Source organism: Helianthus annuus, chromosome 11, assembly GCF_002127325.2.
Source record: "Helianthus annuus cultivar XRQ/B chromosome 11, HanXRQr2.0-SUNRISE, whole genome shotgun sequence".
Taxonomy (NCBI): domain Eukaryota; kingdom Viridiplantae; phylum Streptophyta; class Magnoliopsida; order Asterales; family Asteraceae; genus Helianthus; species Helianthus annuus.
Genome location: NC_035443.2, coordinates 120739369 through 120760211, shown reverse-complemented (window position 1 = coordinate 120760211; position 20843 = coordinate 120739369). Strand labels below are relative to the sequence as shown.

Below are 20843 nucleotides of genomic sequence, written 5' to 3'. Positions count from 1 at the left end.
CATGCCGAAATTTCAAAAATTTTCCTACTTTATTATACACATCGAATTAATTAATGTATGGGGCGTATCAAGTTGGTATCAGAGCCAATGTTTGAGAGATTCGAGCGAGGGTGATAATGCTTGAACTCAAACCGATGGCTCACGCAAAAGTGTGCTCGCTCCGAGATCGTCAACGAGGTAAAGTTTTAAATATTCGTTTAGTATGAGAATGTATAATGTATTCACGGCTTAAGATTTTAAGTTACGTATGCTATGAAATGATATTGGGGGTAGAATAAGAAGTCTCGGGACCAGCGCTGCTGAAAACGGACCCAGGAAATGCTCGAGTCAGCCAAAAATAAGTCCAGCAGCGTTCCGGCAATAGAAAGACCGTCGCCGACGGGTTATGTGGCCGTCGCCGACGCCCCTATTCAGCCGACGCCTTAATTACCTGTCTACGGTAAAAGTTGGCCGACGCCACTTTCCCGGACCCGTCGCCGACGGGAGGCTAGACCGTCGCCGACGGCTAGCGGAAGTCTGGTCCGCCGGAACTTCTCCATTTATGTAATTTTTCGTATTTCGAGTCCCCGAGTTGTTTGAAAGCTGACTTTTTAGTCAAGTGAGGTCCATATAAGGCCTAAAAAGGTAGATGTAATCACGGGTAGTGGTTACGAGCGAATGAAATTATAAAAGCTAAAGGTAATATGTCGAGTGATGTGGACAAATGATGAAAACTTTAAAAGTGGATAAAGATCTAAAATGTAAAAGTATGAATGAAATGAACACGGGTTAATGAACTATGATATACGGAAAGCTTATGATTTGTATTAAACGAAATATGACATTGTGTATATGGCTGATGCAAGAAACGTTAATGAGGATGATGACACGACTCGTCAAGAAGCCTTTAACCGTAGGGTCACGGAGGTGGCGGAAGGGGTTATGCAAGCCCATCTTCCACGATTAGCTCAAGAGGTAGAAATCCGGGTTTTGGGAGTCGTGGATGCTATGATGACTAGTAAGATCGAGGAATTGAAAGAACTGATTGAAGGGTCTAGAAGTAAAGGCAAGGAACGACGATACATGTACAAAGACTTCATGGCGTGCAATCCTGCAACATATGATGGTAATATTGATCCGATCGCATTCCAAAGATGGATTTCGAATATAGAAGCGGTATTTATACGAAATCGATGTGATAAGGAAGATCAGGTGATGTTCGCTACTGGCCAACTCACTCTTCAAGCAAAAGATTGGTGGGATGCGTATAGCAAGGAAATAGGGGAAGACAGACTCCAATTAATGACCTGGCAAGAATTTAAGGAGCCCTTTATGAGATACCATTGTCCTCAGTCGGCTATTGATAAGATTCAGGAGGATTTCTTGCGCCTTCGACAGAAAAATGAGTCAATAAATGAGATATCAAATATCTTCATGGATAAGATGAAGTTTTGCGGAGATTTTGTGAAGACTGAAAGGATGAAGATCAATCGTTTCTACGGGGTATTAAAGGCGGAATTTAGGGAATTCATCACTCCCTCGAATGTGAGACCCTTGATGAACTTATCAATCTGGCACGAGATAGAGAAATTGAAATAAAGAGACAAGAAGAACGCGGTGAAAAGAGATCAAGTGAAAAGGGTGCAAGTTCGGGTCCATCTAAAAAGGGAAAGTTTCAAGACCAAGGGAGGAAGGAAAAATCGAAGGGTGGAATTACTCCTTGTAAGACTTGTGGAAAACTCCATACTGGAGAGTGCCTGTTAGGCAAAAAGGGGTGCTACAAATGCGGTAAGGAGGGGCATTCATCTTATCAATGCCCAAATAACCCGAAGACTTGTTTCAATTGTTTTGAAAGGGGACACATTAAATCAGAATGCCCAAAACTTCAGCAAGAATCGAAAAAGGAAGATAAGAAGCAAGAGGGTTCTAAGACTAAAGGAAGGATGTTCCAAATCACATCCGAAGAAACCAAGTCCCATCCGAATGTGGTCTCAGGTATCTTTCTATTGAACTCTATACCGGTTTATGTTTTATTTGATACCGGAGCCACTATGTCGTTTATTTCAAACGAAATTGTACAACATCCTCCATTTAAGGTTGAACGAATGTCGATACCCTTAGAAGTAGAAATAGCCGATAGCAAAAATTATTTGTTGCACGAAATATGTAGGAGTTGTATATTAACCATCAAAGATGAGGAGTTTGACATCGATCTTATATCTATGATTTTGGGGGAATTTAAAGTAATAGTGGGTATGGATTGGATGTCCCAAAACCACGCGGAGATAAGTTGTGAGACCAAAACAATACTTATCCAATCTCCAAGTGGAAGGCGATTAAATATACAAGGCGAAAGAAAGGTGGAAGCGGAGCTATGTACCCTTGTTCAAGCCATTAAGTATGTGCTCAATGGGAGTAGGACATATTTAGATTATGTGGTAGATACTCAACAAGGTTCCCCGAAACTTGAAGATGTCGAAATTGGGAACGAATTTCCTGATGTATTTCCGGAAGAATTGCCGGGGCTCCCTCCCGAGCGAGAAGTAGAGTTTTGAATCAAATTGAATCCGGGTGCGAAAGCTCCCTATAGGTTGGCTCCCACTGAGATGCGGGAATTAATGACACAATTACAAGATCTTCTAGATAAGGGCTTCATACGCCCAAGTGTGTCGCCTTGGGGAGCACCTGTCTTATTTGTTAAAAAGAAAGACGGGTCGATGCGCATGTGCATCGACTATAGAGAATTAAATAAGCTAACCATAAAGAACCGCTACCCTTTCCCTAGAATTGACGACCTTTTTGATCAATTACAAGGGGCGAATTGGTTCTCTAAGATAGACCTGCGTTCGGGGTACCATCAAGTTAGAGTACGGGAAGAAGATATTCCAAAGACCGCGTTTAGAACCCGTTATAGGCACTATGAATTTCTAGTCATGTCGTTTGGATTGACGAATGCGCCGGCTGCGTTTATGGATCTTATGAACCGGGTATGCCGACCTATGTTAGATAAATCTGTGATCGTGTTCATAGACGATATTCTAGTTTACTCGCGAAGCAAAGCCGAGCATGCAAGGCACTTGCGTGAAGTACTTGAAGTTCTCCGTAAGGAGAAACTCTACGCGAAATTCTCAAAATGCGCCTTTTGGCTCAGAGAAGTGCAGTTTCTGGGGCATGTGATCAATTCGGAGGGTGTCTTAGTAGATCCGTCAAAAACTGATGTCGTAATGAAGTGGGTTTCCCCGAAGAATCCGACTGAGATAAGAAGTTTTCTAGGCCTCGCGGGATACTACAGACGGTTCATACAGGATTTCTCGAAGATAGCTCTACCTTTAACCAAACTGACGAGAAAGAAAGAAAAGTTTGTATGGGGTACAGAACAGGAAGAGGCCTTTCGTATATTAAAGGAGAAATTGTCGAGTCCTCCGGTTTTTACTTTGCCAGATGGGACTGAAGATCTGGTTGTTTATTCAGACGCTTCACGGCAGGGTCTAGGTTGTGTTTTAATGCAAAGGGGAAGGGTTATTGCATATGATTCGCAGCAACTAAAACCTCACAAGATAAACTACCCTACACATGGTCTGGAATTGGCGGCGGTAGTGTTCGCCTTAAAAATTTGGAGACACTACCTATATGGTACGAAATGTACAATTTACTCGGATCATAAAAGCCTCAAGTATTTCTTTGAACAGAAAGACTTGAATATGAGGCAACGAAGATGGTTAGAACTGATTAAAGACTATGATTGCGATATCCTTTATCACCCGGGAAAAGCGAATGTGGTGGCGAATGCACTAAGCCGAAAAGAGACTCCACCTTCAATTCGTGTGAGATCCATGAAAATGATAGTTACACCACGTTTGCTTGAAATGATACGGGATTCCCAAATAAGGTCGCTTGCAGCGGGAGACTTAAAGAAAGAAAGATTAAAAGGTGTAATTGATGAACTAGAAGAAAATTCGACCGGACTCAAGACGCGATTCGACCAAATTTGGATACCACGATTCTGCGAAGTCAAGGCCGCTCTACTCGACGAGGCACATAAGTCACGATATTCGGTCCACCCCGGGGCTACAAAGATGTATCGGGACTTGAAGACAAATTATTGGTGGCCGGGTATGGAACGCGATATCGTCAAATATGTCGCAAAATGCTTAACATGCTCTCAAGTGAAAGCGGAACATCGAAAGCCCTACGGAGAATCACAACTTTTGGAGATACCGGTATGGAAGTGGGAGGAACTAACGATGGATTTAATAACCAAGCTTCCTAAAACAAAAAAGGGGCATGATACAATATGGGTAATCGTAGACCGACTTACGAAAAGTGCTCACTTTCCCATTAAAGAAGCTTATTCTTCCGAGAAAATGGCGGAAATTTACATGAACGAGATTATATCTCGACACGGGGTGCCCGTGTCAATTGTCTCGGATCGGGACACTAGATTTACTTCTCGTTAGTGGCAAAAGTTTCACGAGAGTGTGGGAACGAAATTACACATAAGTACCGCCTACCACCCTCAAACTGACGGCCAGTCAGAAAGAACCATTCAAACATTTGTTGATATGCTGAGGGCGTGTGCCTTAGATTTTGGGGGAAGTTGGGATGACCATTTACCACTAGTGGAATTTTCTTATAATAATAGTTACCATAGTGGTATTCAAATGGCACCTTACGAACTACTATACGGGAGAAAATGTAGAACTCCCGTATGTTGGGGTGAAGTGGGGCAAAGGGAGCTCGCGCCGAGTGATTTAATAGCAGTAACAAATGAAAAGATTGAATTGATTAGAGCTCGTTTGAAAGCAGCCCAGGATCGACAAAAAGCTTATGCAGACAAGGGAAGGCGCCCTATTGAATTTCAGGTCGGAGATTATGTTCTATTGAAAGTATCACCATGGAAGGGCATAATCCGTTTTCGCAAACGGGGTAAGTTAGGTCCTCGTTACATCGGACCATTTAAAATCTTAGCTCGAGTTGGAAAAGTTGCATATCGATTAGAATTACCGCCTACTCTGGACGGAATTCACAATACCTTCCACGTATCGCAATTGAGAAAGTGTCTTGCGGATGAAACAACATTAGTACCTCTCGATGATATCGAGTTAGACGAGGGGTTAAATTATGTCGAAAGTCCAATAGCCATTAAAGACGTCAAGGTGAAGAACCTCCGCAACAAAGCTGTTAAACAAGTGTTGGTGCAATTGCAGCACCGAAAGGGGTCGGAACTTACGTGGGAATCAGAAGATGAAATGCGAAGATACTACCCTTTTCTCTTCGGTATGTCAATATTTAAATTCGTTATGTGCCCAGGTTTCGGGGACGAAACCTCTTTTAAGGGGGGTAGACTTGTCACACCCCAAAATATGCTATTCATTTATGCTACTTTAAGTGTATAACTTGTAAGAATTAACCAAGTTAAAAAAAATGTGATATTAGTTAATAAGACAGAAAGTTAGTGTGATAATTATCAACACTTATAACCATAGGGGCTGAATTTGTAATTGTGATGAAAGTTTTATTACTCTAGAAAATTCACAAAAACAAACACACTGGTGTGTGTTGTTGTTCGATCAGAAGCAGAGACCAAGGGGGGAAACCCTAGCTTTCAGAGATTCTCAAGATTAGGAAGAAATTGAGAGCCCAAACCAATGCAAGAACCCGAATTTGCAACCATCTAAGCTTGAACATCAATAGGTAAGTCGAAAATCCTGTTTTGGTGAGTGATGAGAAGTGGGTTTTTAACCCAAACGTGAAATTAGGTGCAATTCTTGTGCAATTGTAAGTTAGGAACTCACAATAGATTGAGAATTTTGTTTGATTTTGATTATTGAAAGGGTTAGGGTTTATACCCATTTGTTGTAAGACTTTGATGAACATGATGATTTCTATAATATGCTTACAATTGTGAATTGATGCATGATCTTGTATCTGATAGGTAAATTAGATGAGTTAGCATAAAATGAAAGAAAAGATATGAATTTAATCGACTTTTTGTTAGACTAGAAAGTAAACAAAGTAGAATCTATGCTATGAATACTTGTACATTATGCTTGTAAATATAATGCCCACCAAGTGTTTGATAAAATGCTTAAGAGATGATTATATGTGTAGTATGAAAAGAAAATGCTGAAATGATTTGAATTTGACTAAGTAAGCAAACGAATGTTATAATGTAGGCGTGAAGGAAGAAAGCACGAACACTAGTAGAGAGGAAGGTGTACAAGACCGAGGTATGTTCCGTTGCATACAAAACTTTACTTATATTTTGTTAGAAATTATATCGAACAACCCTTGTTATAATGATTATTCCATGTTATAATGATTACGGTGTTAGTGAATGAATAGTAAATCCCTTGCGGATTTGGTTATGCTAACGAAGAATTATGTTAAACTATGCAAGTCGACCGGTTCGTGTAAACTCGGTCGAGTAAGGATATGATACCATCCGTCTAGAACGGGTGGTCGTGTAAGCAAAATTGTATGTATGAAGTTAAATCCGTATTACGGATAGAACGAAAGGTTTATGTTGAAAGCAATCAACCCGATGTTACCGGGTTGTAAATGGTACGCTTGAATCTCTTTATGAGAATATATGCTTTATCCATTTAAATGGTGTAGGATCAGTTTTGACCACACGAATGAGTCAATCAGAGCTAGTGCTTACTGAAAATGTGGCGGAAACACATTTTCAGCATGATACAAAGATAAACGTAACAGAAAGGAGTAGAAACAGATGAATTCACACTTTAAACACTTTTTCTTCACTTGATAACGATTGCCACACGGCCAGCAGTTCGACGTAGAGTACAAGACAACGTTACAAATGAAGACAACTTCAGGGGTATTTATAGAGTTTGTGAACCGCTCATGTGACATGTCCACATGAGCGATCCAGCCTGGTTCGCTTTTGTGGACATATGTCACAAAAGCGGTCCAGCATCATAACTTTCATATAATTACACTTTCAACCCTTGAACTAATACAAAATAACCTATCTAGACCGTATACGTTAATCTAACTTTACAAAGACGCAGGCTTTAGACATTATGCACCAACAAACTCCCCCTTGGATGAAGCCGCAGTCTTTGTCTTGAAAGTTGGTCTTTAGATAGCAGCTTTGTACTGTTCTTCACGCCCTTTAGGCTTCCTGCTCAAAGCAATTCTTATCTTTTCATGCTTTCGCTTCTCTGCCTTCTCTTCTTCCTGTTGTTTCTTCAAAAACTTTCCTCTTTTCTCTTCCATCCTACGATTTTCACGTTCACGTTCACGTTTTGCTTTCTTCTTCATCTTTTCATCTAATGCCCACCACGACGACTTCCACTTGCTTTCGGAATTAATTCCTTTTTGAAAGCACAGTGATACCACACGTTGGAACTGTTGAGCTTGATCTTTATCTTCTACTTTATAACGAATCTTGTGAATAAACAAGCATTCAATGTCTTTTGCCGAACAATTTACCAGCCACATCGGATCATAGACACGAATATATCTCAGCTCACCACCAGCTCTGTACGTTATGATTGCTTCAGTTGTCAGACAGCTATAAACCCAATCAATGAACCCTTTATAAAAATCTTGCTCCATTCCTGGCATAGGAATTGTTGTCATGGTTCTTGGAGGCTTTACATTCAGAATAGTTTCTGTCACGCCAGTCACTGGATCTACTCTTTGAATACGTCTTGGACGATGAGGCTTCCATTTCAGATATCCTCTCAGATTCTCGTACTTAATATATCCCCACATCGCCTTATCATTCTGTCTCACCTGATACTCCAACGTTCTCACCTGAGATAACTCATCGACATCCCACCATGGTAATGACATAATGTCATATAAACGTTTAAAGTATTGGACACCATATTCTCTTCTAACTGCATAGGCGTTGACTTGAGAAAGAAAACCCCAACTGATAATATCACCAAGCGACACATTTCGATCTCGCTGGAAGTATTTCAACGGCCTTTTGAACTTTCTTTCATGAGAGTCTTTGAACCATTTAGAACGATCAATCTCTTCAACACTCGATTGACCTTCTTTTTCAACATTTGACTGGCCTTTCTGTTCAACTTCTTTTCTCAAACACTCGAACACATTATCATTCACAGCTTCAGTCACCTTTTGTCGCAACTCTTCTCTGTTTTCTGCTGCGAAGAACTCCATTAACGTCGGAAGTTTTGAAGTGTCTTCGGTAACATCTTCATTATCCGAACCATCCTCTACTTCAACCCTATCATACTGATCGGCATCCTCAACATAGTTATACTTGTAATCTTTCTGTTTATTGATATCAAAAGATTCCAGATCAGCTTCAAGATTAATTGGATTCTCGGGATTTACATCTTTTAACATCTCCCTATACACATCTAGACATAAGAACAATGGTTCATGATGTTCTACAATCTGATTCTTACTCGACTCCCCCTTTCTCTCAGCTTCCCCACTTTCTTCATTAACTGTATCGTTTAGCAGATCTTCAACGACTTTTTCTTTTGAAGCTTCAGTTACTCTAACACCTGAACCTCCTGCAGCGTCATCATCATCATCACCTTTCGAACTGTGACTGCTTGTAGAATAAACAAACTCTTCCTCCTCATCATCTTCATCATCCTCTTCTTCTTCGCCACCAATTAACTTTGGCGATTGAATTTCTTCTTCGACTATACCAGGAACTGAGGATATAGGTACTGGATTATCTATCACCATTGAAGGCACAATAGACATTACAGAACTTCCTTCAACAGCTTTACCTTTATCTTTCATTTGCCTTTCTACTTCTACTTTACGTTCAGCACGAAGATCCTCTAATTTCAACTCTTCATACTTCTGATCCACTGTTGTTTCTAACATGCTTTCCACAACTCTATTCAGCATGTAGAACTTGTGTTCATGCAACGCTTTAGCAGCCATAAGCTCTTTATTCTTCAACTTATAGTACTCGTTTTCACTTTCTCGACGACTCTTCTCCTCTTCTAACTCAGACACTCGAACTTTCAAAACATCAATTTCCGTCTGATCAACTTCAATCTTCAGTGTCAACACTTTGTTTTCACCTTCTAACCTCTGCACACTTACCAGCAAGAAACTTTTCTCTTTCAGCAATCCTTTTGCATTCATCTGCCAACTTTTTGTTTTCTGCTATCACCTCATCAATTCTCTTTTCCAACTTTAAAACTTGAGAATTGTTTGCAAAATCAAAATCAACATCTAGCAGATTATCATGCGGTATCGCAAGGCCTCTACTTGAAGAACCAAGTTGTGCTTGAGCAAGAGGAGGTGTGCCAAAAAGATCTTGTGAAGAATAATATGTTTGATGTGGAGGTGGTGATGGTGGAAGCATAGGAGATGGTTGTCTTTGTGGAGTAGGTTTTCTGGGTGGTGTTGAATGTGATGGAGGAGTAGGTTGTTTTGAGGATTGTTGGGGTGTTGGTTGCCTGAGAGGAGATTGATGTATTGGAGATTGTGGAGGTGTTGGTTGATGTGGAGGTGTTTGTTGACGTGGAGGTGTAGATTGTGTTTGCATGATCTTTTGAGGGCGCTTTGACACTTTAAACTTTGGAGTAACCTTCTTTCGACCTCCAGCTTTCTTTTTACCCTTAGGAGAAGATTGTGATGCTGAAACATGCTCTGGAGAAGGTTCATAAGGTGCATCTTCTTTCTCTTCTCTCTTTCTCTTTCTGAGTAACTTCTCCTTTTCTACCTCCTCTCTCATTCTCCTTTCACGTTCTCTTGCATCAACTACTTCAAACTCAGACACACTAGAAGAACTAGTAGTGTCTTTATCAACATCGTCGCCTTCAACATCATCTACCACTTTCTCTTTCTCCTGTGGAATGTCAACATTATCAATAAACAAATCTGTATGAATTTCAATATGTGCTACACTAGCCGCCTCTTGTTCCCTTTCAATGTTCACCTCAGGAACTTCTTCTTCAGACTCATCTACTAACACAGTTTCAGCCTTCTTCTTTTGTTTCTTCTTTGGCTTTGAAGAAGAACCTTCACCTTCAGCTACAGGAGTTACAAGTCTACGTCTGCGTCCAGACTCCTTCACATACCACTCATTCTTTGTTGGTTTGAAACCCTGAATTATCTTCAACTCCACAGCATACAATGCTTCTTTCATTTCTTCTTGATTTCTCCAATTCTGATGATTTTCTGGATCAGGATCCACATAGTTTGCATCTCTAAGCAATCCGAAGTTTTCAATCACTAACTCCGGCTCTGGATGATGAGGGTGATACTTGACAAGGTTCTTTAACGAGATATTAGACATATGTGCTTGAACAAGAAGATCATCCTTAATGTTTCTGTCAATACCAGGATAAGCACGGTCAATCATCATTTGAACAAAGCGTGGATATCTCCAGACTCTAACATCTGACGCTAGATTCTCCACCATATAATGAAAAATTATGTGCGAGAAGTTGTATTTCTTGTTCAACACTAATGCAGTTAACATGTTCATTTGATAATCCCTCATCTGGTTATAACTTCCCTTTGTGTGACTCAGGGAAATCAAAATACAATGAATCAAGAACTTGAATGATTTCTGAAATTTTGACTTTAAGTAGTTCCCAGTATTCAACGTGCTTCTGTATCCCAAACGTAGCATACAACCCTTCACCATTCGTTCAGGAAATCTAGTTGGGTAGTTGGCTTCATCAGGGAAATTCATAACTTCTCGAACCAACGCTTCGGTCACTAGTATAGTCTCTATCTTTCCATTCACTTCCACTTCTGCTGAAATCACCTTGTTTTCCCCGTCATACTTTGCACTATTCCAAAATCTACTGATATGCGATCGATACAACGGCCTTTGTTCAGTCATAGCTTTCTTCACTGGAATGCGATCCATATAAGTCAAAATACTGCTAAATTCAGATAATAGCGGACATTTCTCCACATCTAAATCCACACAACTGTTGTGAACTGGATCGAATAACACATTCGTAGATGCCTGCACAACAACAACAAACAGGGACTTAGACAAAATTTCACATTTTGAACACTTTGACCAAAAAGGCGATCCATCCCAGAACCTTAAAAGTGATCCAAACATTATAATACCACAAAGGCGATCCAAGGACTTAACAACCCTATAGGCGATCCACAAGAATGACTAAAAAGCGGTCCAAAAAAAAAACACAAAACGCGAGCCACCCCTAGTCACATAAGCGACACAACCCTAATATGCCATAAAAGCGGTCCAGAACTTGTTCCAATGGGCGGTCCTAGAATTGTATGAATGGACGATTCAACATGGAACCTATGAGCGGTTCAAAGTACATCTGTTCACAAAAGCGGTTCAAATATGTTCTATGAGCGGTTCTGAACAATCCTAACTGTAAAAGCGACCCTATACTTAAATCATGTAAAACATTTCTAAATCCTAAAATTGATGCTACAAACATATTCTACACAAAATTCCGAACCTAAGAGTATCTTTTGATTCATACAGCTATTCCTAAAACTTTCTAGATCTGAGATTTAACCCACTCAGTTCCGACAACATACATCTAATATACAAATCTCAGCAATTAACATGTTGTACATCTATCAAAATCATCAGACGATAACACTCAACCTAGCAATTTAGACAGATATGATATTTAAAAGCACAAAACTCGAATCGTTCATACACACATACCAACAGACGAGATTAAAACCCACTAGGACTGAAATTGAAAGATGACTTACCTTGCCCATGATTTAAATGATGGAAATCTATTAAGAACAAGCAAAAACAAAGCTCAAACAGCAAGAAAACACGAAGATCAGTTGAGATCGCTCGAATCGCCCCAAAGAAGATGTCGTAAAAGCGGTTTAGGGTAATGACAGAATAAGCGGACCCTGTTCCTTATATATGAGAGTCTGAACCGCTTATTCGTCATGACCTTATGAGCGGTCCACAATGTTACTTTGACACAAGAGCGACCCAATGACACAAAAGCGGTCCAAACTTTGATTTTTCAAGACATTAATTTTTTATACAACTTTCAACTTTTTTCGATTTCACATGCTGGCACCCAGTTGACCAAGTCCAAGTTAATGACCTTGGAACAACTGATTGATCTTCCAAGTCCAAGTTAATGGCCCTGGATGATCAGATTTATGAAGTACTTTGTCGTTTTGTTTTAGAAGCAGTTCAAATTAATGAACTTTTGACGTTTAAACCATTTGCACATTTTATCTGTCAAACATCATACCAGATCTATGTTTTGCAATCACAGCTAACCCAACCCTCATCAGACACCGACATGATCTGCATACGGGCTTTGAACTTTCAATCCCTAGTATCAGTTGTCGAAAATAAAATGAGAAAATAAAATCTTTTTGGGTTTAAAGCTGTACAAACTGAAATATATACACACAATAATTTTTTCGAGCGTGTTAAGGGATCATATCAGCTGCCGACAGAACACAAGCACCGTTAAGCTTATTTCATTTTAAACATTTAAGCAATTCGCGTTGATTGTCGGTATATTGATCCACTTTAAATTCTCACAGAATTTTCAATCTGTTCGGGATATGTTATTTAGTGTTTTAGAGACTTAAACGTCAACGTGTGTTCCCACCTCAGTATATACTCCCGTATCCGGATCCCAGTATTCAGTCTTACTGGTGAATATACCACAGCTGATATCTGTTGGGGGTAGATGCGAAACCGTGAGAGCTCAGGTCAGAACTTCCGTTCAGCAGAGAGATGACGGTTCGACTTTTCGGTGGGTCCCCTTTAGAGGATCTTTTGCATTTCAACAGCAGCGACTATCAATTTTATTGTTTCATCAGCATGCTGAGGGTGAAGCTTATGTTTCAAAGCTTTTTGCGTAAAGTATTATCCGGGGACTAGGTCAGTACTTCCACACAGCAGAAGTCCCGGGATAATACCCCAGATATCACCGAGTATAAAGACCTAGTATCTCAAAATACGGGACCTTTCAAACAGGATTTCAGGGGTTACCTATATATCCTGGAGGTGTTCCCCACGAAAACGCAAGTTAAATTTAGTTTATATCCCAAATCGATCTACTAAATCTGTAAGAACCTACCGGCACATCTTTAGCGAGACTGCTTAATTGCATTTTTACATTACATATCTTTAGCATACTGTGCCCGTCTAGCTGATGTACTATCATTTCCCCTATACTACACAGCTCTTTTTGCATTTTTTAATGTTTTTGGATTTTTATGATTTTATCATGTTTTTGTATTTTTCTGCGAATATCTCCCCCTAAAACTAAAACATATTTTTGTGTTTTTGTTTTTAACGAAAAGCAAGAAATACAACTGTACAAACAAAAGTTGACAACTCGATACGGTTCAAGTCAGATCGCCGCCCAATTCGGCTTCACACTCGATAACCCTCCCAGATTGCAGATTTTTTAACCCATTTAACTTTAAAAGATAATAAAATCTCTTTTTATCAAACGGTTTCGTGTAAAAATCAGCTTTCTGATCATCGATGCTCACATGTTCAATCCGTATTAGTTTCTTTTCGTAACAATCTCGAATAAAATGATGACGGATTTCTATGTGTTTCGTTTTTGAGTGGTGAACCGGATTTTTCCTAACATTGATGGCCGCTTCATTGTCCACAAATATTGGTGTATCCAAGAATTGCAGACCGAAATCGCGCATCTGCTGTTGAATCCAGAGAATCTGAGAACAACAGCTAGAGGCTGAGACGTACTCAGCCTCGCAAGTTGAGAGCGCGACTGCAGTTTGCTTCTTGCACTGCCAGGTAACGAGCCGAGTTCCGAAGAACTGGCACCCAGCAGTGGTGGACTTAGCGTTCTGCTTACAACTACCGAAGTCTGAATCAGCAAAACCATATAATGTAAAATCACCCGAGCGAGGGTACCACAAGCCGATGCTTGGGCAACCCTTCAAATACCGTAGAATGCGTTTGACGATCGTCAGGTGTGATTGCTTTGGGTTTGACTGATATCGTGCGCACAAACATGTCGGATACATGATGTCGGGCCGGGAAGCTGTAAGATACATCAACGAGCCGATGATCGATCTGTATAATGTTTCATCCATCTTCACACCTTGTTCATCCGGACAGATACCATGATTTTGTGCGAGGGGGGTTGATGCAGGACTGCATTCTGTCATGTCAAACTTATCCAGCACGTCCTTTACATACTTCGATTGATGAATGAAGATTCCGTCGGGTAGTTGTTCAACTTGTAACCCGAGGAAGAACTTCATCTCCCCCATAGAACTCATCTCGAATTTCTTCTTCATCACAACTTCAAACTCTTTGCATAGCTCGTCGTTGGTGGAACCAAAAATAATATCGTCGACATAGATCTGCACAATCAGCAAGTGGCCAGCTACTTCTTTTGTGAACAAGGTGCTATCTACTGTGCCTCTTGTGAACCCGTTGTCCAGCAAGTAGGTCGATAGCGTCTCATACCAGGCTCTCGGGGCCTGGTGGAGACCGTATAAAGATTTATCCAACAAATACACCTTGTCTCTGTTTAGCCAAAAGGTTCTAAGAACTCAAGATTTGGCTTATAGCGATGCAACAACTCAAAACAAGTCTTTTTATATTTCTTCACTATTAGAACTCTATTCAGCGTATAGCAAGCTGCTGACACTGCTTCACTCCAGAAGAAAATCGGAAGCTTTGAATCGGCCAACATATATTCTTTCGTTCAGCCACGCCATTCTGTTGTGGTGTATATGGCGCACTGAATTCGTGAAGTATCCCCTTTTCATTGCAGAACTCGTACATTTTGTTGTTTTTGAACTCAGTTCCATTATCGCTTCGAATTCTTCTGATCGGCAGCTTGTACACTGTTTCCATCTTTTTGAATAAAACCATTAAAGCCTCGAACGTTTCATCCTTCTTTTCCAAACAAACGACCCATGAAAATCTTGTATAATCATACGTTACCACCAAACAGTAAGAGTCTCCACTGATGCTTTTGACGTTGACTGGCCCAAAGAGATCCATATGCAATCTCTCGAGAGGTAACCGGATTATGTTGATCATCTTTAGCGGATGAGACTTCCTTACCTGTTTACCTTTCTTACATGCAACACAATCGTCAGGTAAATGAAAATTTTTAACATTCACACCTTCTACCAAATCGTTGTGCACAAGAAAGTTCATTTTACGAATGTGTATATGACCCATCTTTCTGTGCCACATAACCGACTCTTTTTCAGTTGCTTTAGATTTTGTCACAAAGCATTGTTTTTGAGGAGTTGTTGGTGTTGCAGCGCTCATGTCTAAAATGTAAAGATCATTAACCCTAGGGGCGCGCAACAGAACCAACTCATCAGGGACTTTAAACCCTGGTTTTAAAACCAAACATTCTGTTTTTGTAAAGTGTACGCTAAAGTCTTTGTCGCAGATTTGCGAAATACTTAACAAATTGTTCGTCAGTTCAACAATATAATTCACTTTGTCAAACGATATGATGCCGTTCGTGAGCATTCCCTGACCAACAATCCTTCCTCCTTGGTTACCGGCAAATCCAACGTAACTTCCATTAATCGCTTTGACATCATATAGCAGTGCTAATGATCCCGTCATGTGTCGCGACGCTCCGCTGTCCATTATCCACCTTGAGAGCACAGACTTGGGCAGCTCCTACAATCAATTCACAAACACATCAGTTAAACAATGATGCCCACGACTTTTTAACTTCCGACACTGTACCAAAAACCACATTGCATTTCTCAGTTGTTTTCGGAAAGTTAAATGTGACATTTGGCTCAATTTCCTTTTTATCTTGTTTCACATTGTTATGAAGTTTGGGAAATTCCGACAAAAACTGATCAATTTCAGACTCAAATACAGCAACATCATCTTTCACAGACTGTGACTCATTTTTCAACACATTTTCCATCTTTTTAATCTCACCAGATGGTTTAGATTTCGCAATCCATGACTGATTTTCAAAAGTTTTTGCTTTAGGGTAAAATTTCGAAGTCTTGGGGGACTTAGAAGACTCGCCAATTTCGAAAATCGATTCTGGCTTATCCTCCGACTTCAATTTTTCACCTCGTTTGAGAATTCGGATCGGCGAAACCATCACTTGTTTATCTTTAGCAACGACCGGTGATTTTGGTCGAGGTTTTTGAATGGTCTGTTTTGGCACATATTTGTTTTTATCCTTAGGTTTTTCAACCTTCGGTTTCTCAACCACTTGTTTATTAACCGCTTTTACCACAACCAGTTTTTCGATCACTTTCTTACACTGCTTCGCCATGTGGCCGACTTCATTGCAGCGATAGCATACACGTTTGTCATACTCGACAAATGTACTACCAACAGTTTCTGCTTTCAGCTTTTGCGCTGCATTGAAATCGTCCACGGCCTTTTGACTAAAAATATACTCTTTTTCAGTCTCAGTGCTCGGACCACAAACAAATACATCATCAATTCTATCTTTTGGCTTCACCAACTTCTTAGTCATTTTCTTCTCAAAACCAAGACCTTTATTTTTTAACTGATTTTTCTTGTTTTGGTTTTTACCCACCCCCTCTACCTTTTCTGGACTAGTAGGACGTGACGAACCAACTGATTTATTTAGTTTTGAAAAGAAATCATTTTTCTTTAACTCATTTACGCTCAGCTCAATCAGCTTAAACACTTTCTGAACATTCTCAAATTTAACATTCTGAAGCGGAAACTCGGTGTTGGAGTAAAGTTTGTCAGATCCAATCATAGTGTAAGCCACCATAATTGAATCATCATCCACACTTTTATCCGTTTTTGTCAAATAACGATCTAAAAAGTTTCCGTCCTCCTCAGACTCACTACCGGACTCCACTGATTTTGCCATCTCAGATTTCTCACTATCATCGTCCAACACCTGATCAATAACATTTTTGATTACCTGGGATTCGTTGTCAATGTCAGACGCAGTAAACGTGATATCAATGTTATCAGGTAAATCATTCTTAAGTGTTTTCAGTTTGATGTTTAATACAGCTTCCACCCCATCTGGATATTTCTGTGTATAATGATTCCACATTGGGGGTGGAACACTGTTAAAGGCAGGTGAAGCATGTGGTTGTTGTGGTACTATTTGCTCTAACACATATGATGACGCCACATAACTCATCAATTTCTGATCAATTCTATCATTTTCAATTTTAGTCAACTCAAGCTCTTTTCTTAAAGATGCGATTGTGTCTAAATGAAAGTTTACTTCTCTTTGTTTGTCAAATAAAGTTGATTGTGCCAGCTTGATTGCTTTATCGTTTTCAAGACTTTCTTTTTGGATCATTTTTATTGACCTAGACAATGTGTCGTACGCCTCTTTTAATTGCCCTAAGTCAAACTTCATCAGATCTGCATGTTGTTTCAGTTCCTGATACATGGTGTCTTTTTCAAGACACTCCGTGCATGGTTGTGAACAACGTTGACACGGTGTATCAGAGATTGAAACTTTTTCTACTATAATCTCATTCTCACAAACAATTTTACCAACAGAATTTGACTCCAACTCAGACGACTTGACCATGTTGACTTCTAAGACTCCAGATTCCTCTCCTAGACCTGACACTTTATCGACTGACTCCTGAATGTCTGAATCTACCTCTTTTAATTTGCTCATCAGTGCTTTATCTGCAATCTCCTTTAGAGTTTCTTCAGTCATTTCCTTCGACACATCAATCATCTCCTCGACTTCTTCTTTCTCTGCTTCGAATCTCGGGCACGTTCCGGTTCTTGGATCTTCAAAATAATCTGCAAAAGAACCAAAAACATTAGGAGGTAAAATTGATTTCATAGTATAGACAAATTCCTCCCATCGAGATTGAAAACTAAGAACATCAGATACAGATTCCTCAGCTTTTGCAGAATCTTCTATAGAAACTTCTTTAACGACCTTCGGAACCTCCTGATCAACAACTTCAATAACCTCTTCAACCACGATCTCAGAAACAGATTCAACAGCTTCAGTAACTGCTTTATCAACCACCTCAGATCCAGACTCAACAATTTTAGTAACTTCTTCACCAACATTCTCAGTAACTACCTTCTCGAAAACCTCTGGTTCAGCACCCGTCTCGGTAATCTCCACAACTTCAGCCATCATTGCTTGATCGTCTTTTCCTGGAATATACTTGTCCCAACTAAAACCAGACGCAACCTTCTCATTATCTTGGTTTACGATCAACGCCTTCTCAGGTTTGTTCTCGATCTGAGGTCTCTGAACTATAGGCTGTTGGTTCGGGCGATGATATATAGCTTGTCTGTAATAATCATTGGTAAACGGATTCTCATGATTTTTCACCTCACGATTCGGACATTCTCGCTTGAAATGACCTTTCTCTTTGCATTTAAAACAGGTGACCTTGGTCTTATCGAACCCTAATTTCTGATCCGGACCCGATAAACTGTTTCTACCTGTGATTTCCATAAATCGTTGAGCTCTTCGAACTAAACTTGCCATACACCACTTAATATCTATCAATTCCAGTTCTTCCGGATCGATCTGATCGTAATCCTCTTTAGTCATATCGGGATTTCCGATCCTACCAGCGACCAGACCTTCATATGCTTCCAGAACTGAACCCAATAACGCGATGTGCTGCTTGGCTGCATTTTCGGTGATTTCATTTCCATTCTTGATGTTAATTGCAATGTTACATTGCACTCCTGACACAACTGTCTGTTGATTTGACCCAGTAGAGCTTTGAGGAGAATTTTGATCTGAGACTTTGACATTCGGCTCGTAATTGGCAAAAGGAGTCGATTGACTTGACTGATAGACATTTGGAACAACAGATGAAGTGTTGTCAGCACTAAAACCAGTTTGAATTTTCGGACTCTGAACATTCGATACTACCGGACTACTCTTGTAATACAAAGATACATCCTGTGGCATATTCGTTGAATTCATCTTCTTGACTTTCACCAATTCCAACTCATGAGCTTCAATTTTCTCTATGAACTCACTCAAACTATAATTCACGAAATCCGAACTGTTTTTCAACATCATCACGTACGTTCCCCATTCCTCATAGGGAAGTGCATCACACAATTTGTCTATCCACTCTTCATTTGTCTTCTCGATGTCCAACCTTCTCATCTCTAACACCAGATGACAGTACCTCTCGATAAGCTGCTTTGTTGATTCACCCTTAATCCCTGTGAAGATGTCAAACTCTTTCTTTAGCAATGCCGTTTTACTTTTAATCATTGACGCGCTGCCTTTGAATTTTTTCTCTAATGCTTGCCATATTGACTGTGAATTATTTTTGTGCTGTAGTAACACTAAAATATCTTCTTTTATTGCTTGTTGTAAGATGCTGATCATCTTTTTCTCGGCTTTGAATTCGACCTGCTCTGCCTCTGTCAGACTGGCAATTGTCTTTTTTATATTCAACCCGTCTACTGGAGGAACATACTCTCTTTCGATTTTTATCCAACTCTCTAAGTGATTTGCCTGCACCCAATTTTTGAACCTCTCAGACCATCCTGAATATTCATCCAAACTCATCAATTTCGGAGGCTTCTGCATCGTTCCGAGTTCATTTTCTAGACTGACATTTTGCATGATACTTGCTTGACTTTGAGTCGCACCCACACCCGAAAACATGTTATAGAAATCCTGACTTTCCATTTCCAGTTGTAACGGAAAAATTTTCAAACAGTCTGAATAAGCGATCTACAAAAGTTGAATAAGCGATCCAAAGAATGCACAAAGAGCGATCCAGATAAGTTGCACAAAGAGCGATCCAGATGATTTGCACCAAGAGCGATCCAGATAAGTTGCACAAAGAGCGATCCAGATGATTTCACAAAGAGCGATTCAGAAGATGTCACATGAGCGGTTCAGAAAAGCGATCCAACACCTAAGATAGCCATTTGGAGCGATCCAGAACTGAAAATTACGAGCGATCCAACTAAAATTGTACTTAGGAGCGGTCCAACAAAAGCGGTTCAGTGATGACGTCAGAGCGATCCAACTTTCACGAGGGTTTTTAAGTCACTTTTAGTCCGTATTTTGATCCGAAACTTTCAAGGGTTTGTTATTACTGTGTTTCACACCTACTGTCCAAATCTCAGTCCATTTCAACCGCTAAAACAGTCCAGATTTACAAAAGTCCGTGAAAACCACTTCGTATCTAGCAACTCGCAACTGGCTCTGATACCAATTGTAGGATCAGTTTTGACCACACGAATGAGTCAATCAGAGCTAGTGCTTACTGAAAATGTGGCGGAAACACATTTTCAGCATGATACAAAGGTAAACGTAACAGAAAGGAGTAGAAACAGATGAATTCACACTTTAAACACTTTTTCTTCACTTGATAACGATTGCCACACGGTCAGCAGTTCGACGTAGAGTACAAGACACCGTTACAAATGAAGACAACTTCAGGGGTATTTATAGAGTTTGTGAACCGCTCATGTGACATGTCCACATGAGCGATCCAGCCTGGTTCGCTTTTGTGGACATATGTCACAAAAGTGGTCCAGCATCATAACTTTCTTATAATTACACTTTCAACCCCTGAACTAATACAAAATAACCTATCTAGACCGTATACGTTAATCTAACTTTACAAAGACGCAGGCTTTAGACATTATGCACCAACAAATGGGTAAATCGAATGCATAATGATAATGAATGAATTTAAACGAATGCGGTTAATAAGTGTATCGTAAGCAAAATAAGTAATAGGACTAACTTTTTAAAACTTGTTGTTGAATGTAGGTAAATCCTCGACTTAGGCGTATGGACGGCTTGGAACGTGCACACTTGATCTACGCCCGCCTCACGCTTCTGTCACAAATTATTTTGATATGGGTTAAGTTTTGGTCATATGTATTTAAGCTTATGTAGTATGTCGATGTCCTTGTCGTTGGGTAAAAACTTAGTAGTTGT

General features: G+C 40.0%; 1 protein-coding gene across 1 annotated transcript; it reads left to right on the top strand.

Annotated features, from left to right (window-relative positions):
• Window positions 1-831: 831 nt before the first annotated feature.
• On the top strand, window positions 832-2534 carry LOC110888363. Its single transcript, XM_022135893.1, has 2 exons — window positions 832-1482; window positions 1581-2534. The coding sequence occupies exons 1-2, from the start codon at window positions 832-834 to the stop codon at window positions 2532-2534; spliced, it is 1605 nt and encodes a 534-aa protein (XP_021991585.1).
• The last annotated feature ends 18309 nt before the right edge of the window (window positions 2535-20843 follow it).